This window comes from Plectropomus leopardus, chromosome 15 (genome assembly GCF_026936395.1).
Source record: "Plectropomus leopardus strain MGB_pleo_1.0 chromosome 15, ASM2693639v1, whole genome shotgun sequence".
NCBI classification, from domain to species: Eukaryota; Metazoa; Chordata; class Actinopteri; order Perciformes; family Serranidae; genus Plectropomus; species Plectropomus leopardus.
In genome coordinates, this window is record NC_142190.1 from 32,694,563 (window position 1) to 32,710,104 (window position 15,542).

Genomic DNA, 15,542 nt, shown 5'->3' on the forward strand with positions numbered 1-15,542 from the left:
GGGTTAACTGAATACTAAATAATTAAATAATGTGAATAATTTTACTGTTTCGATTGCATTTTTACTTACCATGTTTAAAATGTCCTGTATACATCTCACTTTGCAGAAATAAAGTATCAGTCTTTGCTAAATACTTTTTTTATTTGGATGACATAAAACTGTCATCCAAATAATGACATAATGACTAATCTGCTGATTAGTGAGCCAAATAAATCCTAACTGCTGTGTTTGATGATTGTTGTATGTTACTTTGCAGTGCAGTAGTGAAACAGTGTTGTGTGTCACATGGGGATTACTTACGGAGTTTCCATGCTTTTTCTGCAGTGGGTTATGGAGAGAGGGGGGTCTGGAAAATGGGAGAGAGAAATACAAGACCATTAGTGCCATTTAACATCAGTTTATACCTATACATGTTTTAAATGTGTTTGAATGATAATTACTGCAGAGCTGTCTGTCTTTCGTTTCAGAACAACTCAAATAAAGCAGTTTATGATAAGTTAAAATAGAGGCAGTTAGAGGCAGTGTAATGCATACAAGGTCAACAGAAGGAGGCAAATTGACTGTTTTTACATTCAGCGATAAACTTCATTTTCAAGCAAGCCCCAGTGTCCCTGAAGCTCATATTCATGGTGTGGAAAATATTTGTTATGTTTGGTATCCATGATAAGCAGCACTGATCCAAGACATGTACATGAAAGTTTATTAAAAACGTTATTTCCTAAAGATGAAATTAGTGCTGCTGCTGAGCCTCAAGCACGGTTTGAAAGAGAGTAAGAGCTTAACAGTCAAATGGAAAATAGAAAAAAGTCTAAAATATAACCACTGACTATTGCCATGTCTGCTTTATAAAGTGTCTTTGAGCCAATTTTAGCTTACATTCTAATTCAAACAATGATCCTGATAATTCCTGTTTGAAAATGCAGCTAAAGCTGAGAGTATATGAGGAGTCAGATAAAGCAGCATGAGACTGCACTTCAAGCATGTGAATCAAGTACAACTTAGGTATAATGTGTAGTAAATGCATCACAGTTAAGTTTTACATGATATATGTATAATAAATAATAATAAACATATACATAAATGTATTCTGTAGAACAGTGAAATTCAACTTACAGCCCATTTTCTGACTCACAATAAAAATAAAGTGATTCACACTGAGAACCGTTTTTGTACTTTCTGTATACATAAGGCAAGACAAGTGCATAAAACAGCGTCAAAACAGATGTTTATCAGAAAAAGTGCCAGAGGTCCTAACTAAGCCCTTAATGTCTCAAATTCCTAGAAACATCCTAAAATCCTAGAATTGTCCCCAAATGCCCTAGAAATGTCCTAAAATCATAGAAATGTGTTCCTAGAAATGTCTGAAAGTCCTAGAAACACGCTAAATTTCTAGAAACATTCTAAAATCTTAGAAACATTCTAAACATAATTAAATCCTAGAAATGTCCTAAAATCCTAGAAATGTGCTCAAACCTCAGAAACATTCTTAAATCTTAGAGACATCCTAAAGTCATTGAAACATGCTAAAATCCTAGGAATGTCCTTGATTCCTAGAAACATGTATGGAGCTGCTGCGACTGGCTCCTGGCCTCCTGTCATTTTGCTAAAGTGGCCCCCCAGCAAAGCATGTTGTGTATTCCTGCTGTGGAGCGCGGACCATACATCTCTTTGTATTATTTGTGATATATTTAAAGGCCTTTTTTAAAGGGACTGTGAAGATAGCTGTACATGAGCAGGACTTTTCCCTCACCTCGTTTCCTCTTCAGCTTCCTCCTGCGCTGCTTGTTGACGAAGCAGGCGGCCATGGTGCTGAACAGCACAGCTGCTGCCAGGAAACAGATAGTGGCCACAATGCCAGCCACCACAGGCCGTGCCAGTCCACGCTCCTCCACCAGCTCTGGAGGAGGGAAGAAGTCTGTGGTGTGAGGAGGAAAAAGTCAGCGATTGAAAGCTGGGTCGAAGTCACAGTGTAGCAGCAATGCAAGAAAGATAAAAATAAAAAAAGAGAGATATGATAGACAGCTTGCAGTTGGACATGTGTCAGCACAGACGTGGAAGAGCCAGAGGTGGAGGAGGTGACACATTAATTGAGTAATTGAGTCACATTTGGTAAAGGTAGCAAACAGAATACAGTAACAAATGTAAAACGTTGCTTGGCTCACTAGACTTCTGATGTGGCACTTCTCAACATTAATGCTAATGTCAACTTTCATTTTTTGGCTCTGAAATAGCGGGTGATATTTACTATGAGATTACCACGCAGACGTATAGCCACTGAAAAAGAGCACACTGTCCTCTGCCAGAATACTGCAGTCTGATAAGGCAGCTATTTAACTATATGAGAACCTGAATCTGGGTGTTCTGATAATTTTAGGGTGTATACAGATAAGCTCCTTTGTCTTTTTGCCAGCCACCCTGGCAATAAAAGAAACACCTCATGCAATAATTTGTAGGTTCCTGCAAAGGAGCCTTTGAAGGCCCTGTGAAGGGAAATGTCCTGCCTATGAGATTCATATATGCAGCAGCTGACCTTTACTTCTGCATGTGTCTTCAGAACGGGCATCTCTACAGGGTATATGCTGTGATGACTTGGCAGAATGTAAACTTGTTTCCCAGATTATCAACTTTCAGAAGTTACAGTGTAGAAAGCTATAGAGCCAAATGATGTTTCACTCACAACGTACAAGTAAACCCTGCTGAAAGACATATTTCACTGCTGGAAAGATGGTCTTTTCATAAAACTACGCTGTCTCTGCAGTAGAAAGATGCAAATACTTTTGAAATTAGTTCTACATGACCATAGAAAAAAGAGAAATGGGACTGTGGCACAAGCATTCACTCAAGAGGTAGAAAACCTACAACTACCAGTATGCACTGCAGGTTTTAAACTGAGGTTTAATGCTGTGTTCATGTGGTGTCAGAAGGTCGGAGCTTCTGAGTTGGGAAGTTCTTCCAACTTTGTTGTGCCTATATGCTTTGAGGTCGTAATGTCGGAACAACATGGTAGTTAAAAAGAAGATGGGTTGCGTTTTAATGCTAAGAGTGTGTTGAGAACAGTTTGAAGCTTTATGTAAGTGATTTTGGCCCCGAGACCGGTAAAACATAACTAAAAATAGCTTTACCTGACTTAACCAAAGTTCATGTTAAAAAAAGGTTTGTAATTAATCTAAGTCACTCTACACGGAAGACAGCTAACATTAATACCATATTACACTTAATGAGATTAAAAATGTATATTTAATATGTGAATTAATAAAAAACTTTTATACCATTGACCAAACATTTACTTCTGCCCTCCTTGTTTGCATTTATGATGTCAAGTCAGCAACTTGTGTTATAAAAGACAATTAGGAGTGTAAAGGTAAATAATCTCCTAGTTGTTTTTCCAACATGAGGGGTCATTCATGTGAATTTTCTCCAGTGGGGAAGTCTTCACTCTGATTATTTTGACATCACATGAATGCAGCATAACTTGAGTTCAGAGTATAGACTGTATACAGAGAAGGGTGGCATGACAGCTCCACCAAAGTGTAAATTTTCCATCTGGATCACCCCCTGGTGTCTGTCTGCAGTATAGGCCATAAGGCCCACCCCTCCGTGTTAGTGAATGGACATAGGCCAAACTTAAAACTCAAAGTACACACCAAATAAATTCTTCCCAAAGATGGTTTCTGTCACTGAAGGCAGTTCTCATTACCCTGATGTTTGTTCAAGTGATCCTTTTTATGATAAGTTCAGTTTTAATGAGTTATTAAAACGTGTGTTTGATGGGAACTCCCCTTGCAAGATGGCAATGCCTATATCATGGATATTTGAACCTTACTTGAGCATTGTGGGGGTAAGATGTTGTCCATCTTTATATACAGTTTATGGTTCAGATGTTAACTGACGTTAACAAGCCATAGTCTGCCTAACAATCCATAAAAAAAAAATCTTACTATATTGCAGGGGTGGGGAACCTTTTTCCTATTAAGGGCCATTTAATTTTTTTTTAAGTCCTCGAGGACCATTCTAAATTTATGAACACATATGATGCAATGATTATAGATTTTGTTAGTGTGAAAAACCACAGTTATTACAGTTTCACGATTATTACAAGTAAATTACACTCCTTCATAAACTCTCAAGGCACTCCTTAACAAACTCCATCTGCATTAGGTTTCAGCTTCTTAGCTATTAATTCACTCACCACAAACTTGCCCTCCTAACATTGTCTCTGTCAGTCTGTGGTCTTGTGAAAGCTGATTGTTGGGCACCCCAACATAGTTGTATTTTTTCCCCCACTTTTTTGTTTGTTTGTTTTTCCCCTAGCTTTTGAAATATTTGGAGCATTTCTTACCAGTTTGCTTCTGCCCGTTTCCCTTTTTTTTTTCTAACTGCACCAATTCCTTCAGGGTTCAAAGGTTTAAATACATATAAAAGGTGTCTGAAAGCAGCACGAGAAAAGTGATGTTGCTCCAGGTTTCAAAGGGTTAAAAAACAACCAAATACACTCAATTTCACAGATGTTTGGCTCCATTCATCAACATCACCCATCCACCCATCTAACACAAACCATATACATGCATACATAAACACACACACACACACACACACTCATATATAAATATATATATATATATATATATATATATATATAAACAAACAAACATATATATTCACATACTGTATGTACACACACATACATACATACCCCCATACAATAGCTGACTCTTATTTATTTATTTTATCATTTGTTTTTTTGTTAAGTATTTCTTTTTATTTTTCACCATATTTTCTCGCCCCTTTTTCCTTCACTGATTCCCCCTACAACACCAATTAAATTAATCAAATTAATTAAAGTGACACTAACTTTAAAATGTTAATATCTGAATCTCTATGACTATCATGTTATGCTTGTTTGTTTTGCTGTGTTTGTGGTGTATGTACTTAAGTATTTATGGGAGTATCTGTACTTAAGTTGAATTTTATATTTCTGTCAACTTTAATTTCTACTTCACTACATTTCCTAAATAAATGTATACTTTTTCACAGATTTTGTTCTTAAAATCCTTTAAGTTGTAAAAAAAAAAAAAAAATTTTCCAAGTGTAATGTATGCTTAATTTTTAAGGTGGGGTACGTAACGGTAACGGATAAGGTTCCAATATTTAATATCATTAAATTAATTTTGATACTTAAGTACAGCAAATATCAGATACTTTTACTCAAGTAATACTCTAATAGGTGACTTTCACCTCTACCAAAGTCATTTGCTGGTGAGTAATCTGTACTTTTACTCAAGTGTGGCTTTCAGGTCCTTCATCCACCTCTGCTGGCTCTGCAGGTCAGAATGCCGGAGTATATTCCGCACTTTATACTAGATTGTAGTGCGGCATGTCTTCCTATTTTCTGAAGCACATCAACATCAACCATCAACATGACTGACTGCACTCTTCAGCTTGTGACACTCAGAGATGCATCAAAGCTGGAGTTAATACGACCGGAGCAGTTGTGCATTAACAATATCATCACTATAATGAAAATGCAGCCAATGCACTAGAGATGATAATGTGCTGATCAGCTCCTTTGGTTCTTTAACCCTTTACAAGTGTCCTCAGTATATAATGCTGGAGTTGTTTCTGTGGCCTTCATGCTAATGCATCATACAATAAGGACCGGGGGGTAATGTGTCAACCTTTGTTATGAACTTATTAGAGTGCTTTCTGTGCTGCAGTAAAGCATGATGCAGCAAAATGCAGAGTGTTGTCCCCTCAGCACTGTTGGTACTTGAAATAACTATTGATCAGCCACTGCTATCTTTGGGAGGACAGAGTGTACCCACATCATGTCTAAAACATGTTGCTGATTGACATTACGTTCAGAAACAGCAGTCATATGAACACCACATCATCAGAGACATGAGCCTCTGATCACCACACTGCACAGCTCTCCATCATCAACAGGGGGCAGCAGAGTACTTCCACAGATCCTGAATCTCTATAAATGTTCCCAACAGCCGTTTTTACCAAATGATGTGCACCCATTGACCTCTGTAGGGGAGTGACATCACATTTTAAGGGGTTTCATTTTAGATTTGAAATAGACTTTGAGTGCTACAACCAAAGACAAGACAGCCTTTAATGACTCCTCTTTTTAGCACAAAGCAACGCGATGCAATCCATTGGAGACAGGCAGAGCGATGATGTCATACTTTTCAGGATGCTACAAAGGAGTGTGCATGTGAAGAGAGCTTAAATTTAATAGTGCTGAGTGGGCAAAATGTAAAGTTGGAGTTGCTGCGTGTGCAATACATCTCCAGCCCTGAACTGTTGAGATCGCCTGAGGTGAGAGAGGCAGGTTCCTGCCACAGGTTGTTGGGTTGAATCCCAGCATCGACAAGAGAAGCTGCTCGGAATTCAAGGCGGTGAACGAAGCTTCTTCTCTCAGCCTCTCATTCATTTCACATGCACACATACTGTTTATGGTCACATTTTGCAAAGGATGACCACAGGTGAAATTATCATGCATTGTGTGATGTAATGGCTCACCTGTGCTGGACACTCCCACGACATTACTAGGCTCGCTGATCATTTCATCCATGACGGCCATGACACGGAACTCGTACCAAGCCTCCTACAGTAAGAACAGAGAGATTTACAGTCAGAAGTTCAACTCAAATAATTCAAACAGGCTGTAGGATTCACTTTGTCCCCAGAGAACAGCCTGCTGAGCATACAAGGCTTGGGAAATGAATAGTGCAACTTGGCCATTGACAGTTACCATTTAGTGTCAAAACAACCCAAAAATGATCATCAGTCCTAAAATGAAAAAAAGTAACTGAGAAGTCAGGTACTGAAAACTAAAATTTGCATGATTCTGATGTTTTAATTGAAGAAGTATTTCACCAATATAAAGAGGGTCCTCACATAAAATTTGGCTGTCTCTGCAGTAGAAAGACACAGATAAAGTTAGTGCTACATGACCAGAGAAAGCAGAGAAAAGGATGCTTTTGCTCAAAAAGTACAAAACCTACAACTACCAGAATGCAATGCAACACACTAGACCAAAAATGCCTCTATCAGAGGGTGACATCATGCAAACTCCTTACGTTTGACACAATGGCAGTTGGCTGGTAACAAACAATCTTGTATTACAGTAAGCTAAAACATGCTTCTGAAAACATTTGAGGTGAGAAATAAACAACGCAGTGACAGAATCTTGGTTTATATTTGATCAGAGCTGAATAGTTTTACTGCTTGATTAGATTTTGGTCAGAATTTGAAAGAGAGAGGGGTGGGTCTGTCACTTGGTCCGCTTCTTTTCTCTGAAACAATGACGTTTTGCATCAGCTGGTGGAGTCTCTGGGTGGGGTAGTGGATTAGATGAAGGGAACACAGTTCATTGACACATGCTACCCACATTGGTTTAAATTCATCAAAGTATCTCTTGAAAGGGCCCCTAGCCACACTCCTGATTTCATAGTCCATATGTGTACATGATGTTAAAAAAGTCGAATCATTCTGTCAGTCTGAATAAAACTGAACTGTAGCGATACCTGTTAACATGTTAGTGCGACTAAAACCTTACAAAGTCCAATTCCGTGAAGTCGGACTAACGCACCTAGAGATGCATTTGGGGGTCAATTCGCTCTTTCGTGCCTAAACCAGACCTGAACAGGCCCAAGTGTTTTGCGCATGCTCCATAGTCCCTGCGCCAGGCTTTGCCCTGGAAGTCAAACAGCATAAATTCATAAAGAAAGCCAAGAAATACAAAAGAAGAGAAGAAAAAAAAAAGACAAAGGTAAAAAGTAAAGTCTAGAGTACGTACAAAATGTACAGCAACGAGAAGAGTTATGCATGTTTTTACCATTCAACATAAAACCCATTCAATTGTTTGGTTTGTAACATAATAGGACAACAGGAAGAAGGTCCCATTGCAATGAGCTGAAAGGGGGCATATCTCCACCCAGGGCCGGCTTTACCCAATTTGGAGCCCTAGGCGCCCTAACCCTAACCCGCACCTCCGCACCCAATAACGAGACATCACGTGCTCACACATAATTTAGGAACATGTCACTGTTTATTTATTTGTAATGTTAATATACATATTTTTTTCTAGACAGAAAACACTAAGCGAGGGCGCCAGTGGGCATAGAAAATTATTATTTTATTATTATTTTCCCTCGAGGGAAAGGTAGCTCCATTTCACTGTGCATGGAAACACACTGAATGATGTCATCAGTCTTGGATTTGAACCCTTCATTCTCACTTCCCCAGCCCCCTGCATTAACAGTCACAGTCTCATCCACCAGATGCCCTCAGATTTCCCCACCTATCCCAGTCACCTGACTCTCTCAATCACCTGCCACCTGTGACCTGTTCCTGACCCGCCCCTCTGACCTGCACTGCTTGGATTAGTTGACTGCTCAGACTGCCGTCATGTTGCCAACCTGTAAGCCTGTTCCTGGCTTGCCTTGAGTACATTTCCTTTTATTCTACTTACTTGTCAGGCTGTATTTGTCTGCGTTTTAGTCTTCCTCACTTTGTTGAAGGAATTCACTAATTGTGTCAGAAGGGGTCTAACGAGCTGCATGATGGGAAAGTAAGATCCAGCATTTCCAGAGATTGACCAAGCAGCAACCTTCAAGACTGAAAAATGAAGCCAAAGCCAAAGTGCCAAAAAATGCACTTCCTCTAATGTGAAAATGGAGCCAATCCCCAAAGACCCCCATTGTTAAAATGACTTTACAGCAGACATAAACATGTTCACAGCCTGGTAGAAAAACAAATTGGTCTGTATAACTAATTTAAACACTGTTGACAATTACACTGGGTGTGAATTTTTATAAGAAGAGGTTTAAATCACCAGATTTGTTTGTTTTGGGCAGGAGGTGACCTTTGTGGATAATTCAGCTTCCAGTGAAAATCTCCTAAACACCTTGATCTTGGTGTTCCTACATTAGCACATGTTGGACAAGCTGCCCACAGAAAGAAACCAAAGTGCATCAGAAATATGTTGATTTTTAAGCTTTTTTGTTCTTTGATCAGTTTAAATCACTGGGTCTGTTTGTTTTGGAGAGGAAGAAACCTTTGTAGATAATTTGGCTAACATTGAAAACCTCCTGAATAATGACAACTGAAGGAATTCTAGTTGGTAGAAATTTAATTCTCCACAACACGCCACTAAAACCCCCGAAGTTTTACACACTTCACCTCTAGGGGAAAGTACGGCCTTGACTAACCGGCTATGTACAAAGCGCTGCTGCAGTCTAAGTCAGATCCGCCCCTTGTTGCTTCACAGCTCCAACCCCTCGTCCAAATATGATCACCTCTGATTTCAAAATACCAAGATGGTGATGGCCAAACTGCCAAGTTCGAGGCTTCAAAAAAGCAGCCCACAAACCAATGGGTGACTCCGTGTTGACTTCATCCATAAACATAAGTTTTTATTAACAGAAATTTGAAATAGATACTCAAAAATTGACACCAAATTAAGAAAAGTTTCAATGATATAACTGACTGATGTAAAATAGGCAGCAGAATGATGTAACCCAAACGAAATGGAAGCTTTTTGTGGTGTGTCAAATTGTTTTAACCCTTTGAAACCTGGATCAACATCAGTTTTCTTGAGTTTTCTTGAAAAAGGCAATGAGTCACTTGGCATGAAATTTCCCACGTATTGCAAGACATTAGTAGATTAAGAAAAATATGAAGAAAAAAACGCTAGGGAAAAAGTCCAATTAACATAATTACATATTCAAAATTATTTTACAGAACTGAACTGAATTTTAAATTTCAGGTCAGTTCCTTGTTTTTGCTGTTTGATGATTTTACTTTCCAATTTTGTTTTCTGTTTGGTTGTTATTTTTGTTGGTGTGGGGTTTTTATTTTGCCAATTTTTAAGTAATTTTCTTGTACTTTTTTTGGTGTGCTAATTTCTTGTTAATTTTGGGTAATTTGCTCCTCGCCTTCTTTCCATGACTTTGAAAGAAATCAAGCTAATTTGCCTTGGTTTCAAAGGGTTACAGTCAATATGAAACAATCATATCAACAGGTTGTGTGGGGATGAGATAATATGTATAAGGAGGATCAAGTTATACTATTTAAAAAAAACATGAGGAGAATGAATGAGAGCGATGCACTGATGACGTGACTCTTACTATTGATGATTAATGTGTCTTAAAATGGATAAATGATGTATGACTAGGTCAGGGTGAAGAGCCTTTTAGAATGTGTGTCATTCTGTTGGTGCAGGGTCAGCTGCTGTGGAGCTGGGACAGATCCAGTCAGTATCTTGCTCAAGGACACTTCAGCAAGGTGTAACATCTTGAGCTTTTCTGAACTGTTGACGTAACACTCAGAAAACTTGAAATAAATATGCAGTGGACTGAGTTGTCTCACATGTTCTTATGCTGTCAGAGAAGATTGAGGATTTGGAGAAATGTGTCATTCCAAACATCCCACTACCACCACATCTGTGCAGATAGCCGCACAGAGCATCCCTCCTGGTCAAATGACCTCAGATGCAGCGAGAAATGTGCCGCAAAAAAGTTATACAAGCTGGATGCATGGTGTGTATAGAGAGAGTTGGAGAGAAGTGTGTGTGGGTGTTTGCTGTGCATTGGGAAGAGAGATAAAAGCATCTGCATGGAGCTGACAGTGGCACTTAGATTAAAGAAAGACGCTCCAACATGCCACAGCGGGAGAATTAGCCAACATAAGCGAAGATGTGGAATACTGAAAAAGAAGTATTGTGTCAGAAATCATAAATCAGTAAAGATATATTGATTTCCCTTTGCTGTCATCTAAAAAAAGCATACTGTATTCATTATTCATGTTGACAGTGTGTTGCATTGCAACTACATGTTCAGCTGCTGTTCTCTCAGTTTTGGGTGCTCAGTGCAAATACCTTGCAGACCTGCACAAGTAAAAGCATAAGTGTATTCTGCACCTTAGACAAAATATATAAGAATAGGAACAAGAAATGGCAGGATGTAAAACACAGAAAGATTATCAGAAAGTGAGCCTCTTCAGCATGTGCATACCTGCATTGTTACTATGACGACCAAGGTGGCTATGGCAGCACTTTATTATACATATTGAGAGTCTGATCTGGATACTTTAGAACATTAAGAGTAAAAATAAATGAACTTAGCCTGCAGTCTGAACACAGCCTCAGCACTGAGCTTTGGTCAGGTATTAAAGAGTGACTAAACCCCCAAATTTGGCAACAGCTTGTTTGCAGTCACGCGATCCTGATGACGCACAAAAGTCAGATGGAATTGAAGAATGCCGGTTGGGAATGGAGGACAGTGAAATCCTTAAAGCCTTAGATGGACCTGCATGCAGCAGCTATCATCAGAAATTTTCCAGACACACTGAATATGATCCCTACACTTTACGAAAAAGTGATTTTCCCACGGGTTGACCAATTTGCCTGGCGTGGAGGTGATCCAAATCACAAATGACTTTGTCCTGCAGACCTATTGCATATTAAAGTCTTAAGGTGTTTAACTTTTTTCGTGCGTGGCTGGATCAACAATATCGGATCGAAAGCAGAATTAAATGACTGCCCGGAAGAGTATATTTGCTTGAAAATCACTGCCTTTTAATATTGCCATTTTCATGTAAAGTAACTTTACATGGTTGGATGGAGCACCAACATCAGGCTATTCGCTAGCTGGCTAACTGTAGCTCCTATTTTTTACCTTTTTCTTTTACAAAAACCACTGAAAACCTGACATACAAAACATACCGGAGCGCTGTCTAACTCCACTCCTCCAGACTTTAGACAGAGGTTTTTCATCCATGTCTGCCGTCGTTTCTCAGTGATTTTTTAAAAACTTCTTGCCTTTATGTGGCACGGCTTTTGAGAGACAAAATTAGTTCTTGTTTTTTTCCACAGCCATAAACAGCACAAAAAGTCTGCATATTCCATGCAGAAATCACTTTCTGCCCCCCCTCTGCAGTTCTTCACAGTGACGTGACGTCATGTGCAAACAACCTATGCTTACTTATCAAGATCTATTTTTAGCTTGTCAATGTCCCGTTTTTGTCACGGAAAAAAAGGTTATTGATGAATAATGTTGGTGAACGAACACTCCAAACAGCACACTGACACAGTTAGCCACTTGCTAGTTTAGCACTAAGAAGCTACAGAGAGGCTACAAAGACGACTCAGGAGGTGGTGGAGACCAAAACCAAATGAAAAGAGAGTGGACACTGGGCTTCCATATATCATCAGGTGGTCATGACTCCATGACTCCATGACTCATGGTCATGTGTGTTGCTCTGTGACTACAGGTGAAAACAAGCAACTGCTGGCTCACAAAATCACCATATCACTTAAAAGTTGATATGTTGATGCTGTGTTCACAACTTGTTTATGCTGCCCCCAAGTGGCCAAAAAGTTGCTACAGGTTGAGGTTGCAATATGGATTTAAAATGAAGTCCAAGGCAAAGTCTTTCTGTGTAAAAGGCTAAAGGAAAGTCAGTACAGGATTCTTCACAGATTGCAATGCACCCCCCCAGTCCCCTAACACTTTCTATCCTGGGATCTCTCCTCTTTGTGTAAAGAGCAAGAAAGAGGTCAAGTTGTACATACACTGCATTTGGAGCTTCCCTTTGATATTCAAATTTTGGGAAAGAGTCACACAGGAAATCCACTAAATTTTTGTAAGAACTCACAGATAAATCCTGGTTTGTTTCTGTTAAATCCTTCAGGAGAGAGGCTCTCTCTGTTAAGTTTTCAGCAAAAACTTTTGAACAAACTTCTGTTATGAGCAGAAGATGCATTCTGTTTGAATGGATTAAGTCCAGACCTCCTACTGTTAACCAGTAGAATAGAGAAATCTATAAAATTTTGCCGAAATGAGAGGGTTTAAATAATTTAAAAATATTGCATAAAAACATGATTTTCAGGAGGTACAGGGATAAAGGGGGGGTTTGACAATCACCAGCTGTTTACAGGGGTTACTGATAATTTATTTGGTTATTTAATATTTATTTCTTCCTGATTTATCTCTTTTTTAAAAATGTAGCTATGATTTTGGGTATGTTGGTGTATGCATATATGCTTAGTTAATTAGGTGTAAGTGTACACACATGGAAGCTAGTTAATTAAAATTCAATTACTTAATTACTTATGGAGAGGGGGTGTGATTAAATATATTTTGTCTATCTGCTTGTTTGTATAATCATTTCACTGTCGAAATCAAATCAAATCAAATCAAATCAAATTCAAATCAAATTAAATGAAATCAAAAAATCAAAATTCACTATGTCCCAAACCTCTATTTAGAACTGTCAGATGGAGGTCTTGTCTTGTCTAAGACTGTGTGTAAAGTCCACAGTGTGTGTCCTCTCACTTACCTGGATGAGGTCTCGGGCCAGCAGCTCCGTCTCCCCAGCAGGAATGCTGTCATCCAAACTCTCCCAGCGTTCCCCCAGGCGGAACTCCATGATATAATGCTGGATAGGTGCTGTATGATTGGCAGGCGGGATCCAGGTGAGCAGGACTCCCTGCTGCGTGCGATTGGCTGTGAGGCACCGTGGTGGGGTAAGCAGCACCAATGGTTCAGGGGTACTTATAGGAAATACTGAAAGGTTGAGAATATTTGTATGAGTGACTCAGTTATAAATTCAGTAAACAGTTCCACCAGCATGATTCAGTCCCCCGTCACACTTTGACACTGACATGTTGCAGAACTAGAATAAATGTGATGAAGCTTATATGCCAAATGCATCTCTGACATATAGATAAAATTCACATTCCCATGACTTCATCTCTGAGTCCTTGCATCATATTTCATCTCTCCAGCTCATAGTTCATCTACAACTATCCTGACTTAGCTTGGGCGGCCTCATGATATCACAGTATACCAAAGTATTTGGAAAGGTATGTTTTTCAATACCATCATATATACAGGTGCTCCTCTTTCTATTACACTCATTGTATGTAGTGCACAGCATGCACCACCAGAGCTCAGTCTCTGGACTCTACTGGTGGAACAGGCGGCTAAGCTGAAAGACACAGTGACACCTAGTGGTGGAGGATGAAGTTACAGGACTGTAAACATCTGGCGGCCAGCAGGCGGAGAGAGACCATGGAGAATAACAGCTTGTAACATGTTTTTTAATGTCTAACTGGGAGAATTAATGATTTATTTGGACCAGACTCTAGCTGCTAAATGTTGGAACAGTGCATTGTTTCACTAGATTACTAGCAAGAGTAACCAAGATGGTTTGGGTGGGTTTTATTTTGTTTTTGTTACATTTGAATGAACAGTGTTTTATTAGGGGTGAGCAATATATCAGTATCGTCATACAAGACCAGATATTGCATATATTGGTATAAAATATTACATAATGCCCAAGCCTAATCTTGACAATCCATATGTCAGTATGATTGGATCCAATCGCTCATCTTTCTGATCAAATCTGCATACTGAAGTTTATTCCTATGTTCACAGTCACTGAACTCACTCTGCACTTATACTTTACAGTTTTTCTCTGAACACCTGTGAACATGGTTTGGTTGAAGGATTTCTGTGTCCTTGCCGTCACCCTCATTTACTAATTCATGCTGTCATCTCTGCTACAAACAAATGATAGTTAACCTGTAGATCCAACTTACGAGCTACTACTTTATTGTTTTGCCTTAATAAAAAGCATGGCACTTTAATAAAAGTGTCAGGATATGTGAAAAATTAATGGTGTAAAAAGGTTTTTTAAAGGAGAGAGAGACAACAAGCAGGCTGTGGGCTCGGTGCTTTGTTTTCTTTGTCTCTATTCCTTGGCTGACACAGGAGGTGATGAAGCATGAATAGTTATCCCAATTTTCAGCATGCCACTTATCTTTAAGTAATATTCTGTGACGGCTTCATTTACATTAAATAAATGTCCTTTTCCTCGCTGCTATACGGAATGATGTAATGATTCAACCAATGGCAAGTTTGGACTTTTACACTATGGTTCTGATAATCTGTTTTTCATTTTTAAAAAGTGCTGTTTTTGAGCATGTGTATGACACAGAGCAGTGTCTTAAAATACTGTAGCAAGTAGAAGTTTGAGCCAGCGACTGTTGATTTCACCGCCTTCTAATGACTACATTTATTCAGCTTAAGTTAAAAACATTAATGCTGTAGGTTGGTGGAGGAGCAGAAGAATACATCTTGGCTGTTGTTTGGGTAAAGCACTCTTTTTCTGCACACTGACATCTGCACATTTGGGTCAAAGATGGTTTTGTGGAAGAAGAAACACTTCGTATCATTTTTTGATGTTTTAAAAAGTAAAAATAAGGTGTGGGTTTTGTCCTTTTGCTGTTAATCGAGGCCCAACAGAGTGGCGAGTCTTTCACATCAGTGGGGGACTGCTGGGGTTAGTGGCTTCCCTGTCAAACAGGGTGTCTGACAGACAGATAAAGTAGTGAAAATACTCTCAATTTAGCATACACTTAAACTGATATTGAATTTTTTAAGTAAAACTGTTTTTAGTTAGCTAAACCCCCTGACCCCTCCACAGCAGTACATTGCTTAGTTTCCATGTCAGACTCCAGCCTGCTT

The 15,542-nt window shown here is 39.0% G+C and overlaps 1 protein-coding gene across 4 annotated transcripts in view; it reads right to left on the bottom strand.

Annotated features, from left to right (window-relative positions):
- LOC121952593 (protein turtle homolog B-like) overlaps positions 1–15,542 on the bottom strand; it is a 194,231-nt gene that overhangs the window by 36,983 nt on the left and 141,706 nt on the right. For all 4 annotated transcript variants that reach the window (XM_088088353.1, XM_088088352.1, XM_042499364.2 and 1 more), the window contains exons 14-17: positions 13,351–13,577; positions 6,529–6,613; positions 1,751–1,915; positions 301–346 (exon numbers count right to left, since the gene is read on the bottom strand). In XM_088088353.1, coding sequence (XP_087944479.1) covers positions 301–346; positions 1,751–1,915; positions 6,529–6,613; positions 13,351–13,577 — 523 coding nt within the window. The remainder of the gene's footprint in view (positions 1–300; positions 347–1,750; positions 1,916–6,528; positions 6,614–13,350; positions 13,578–15,542) is intronic.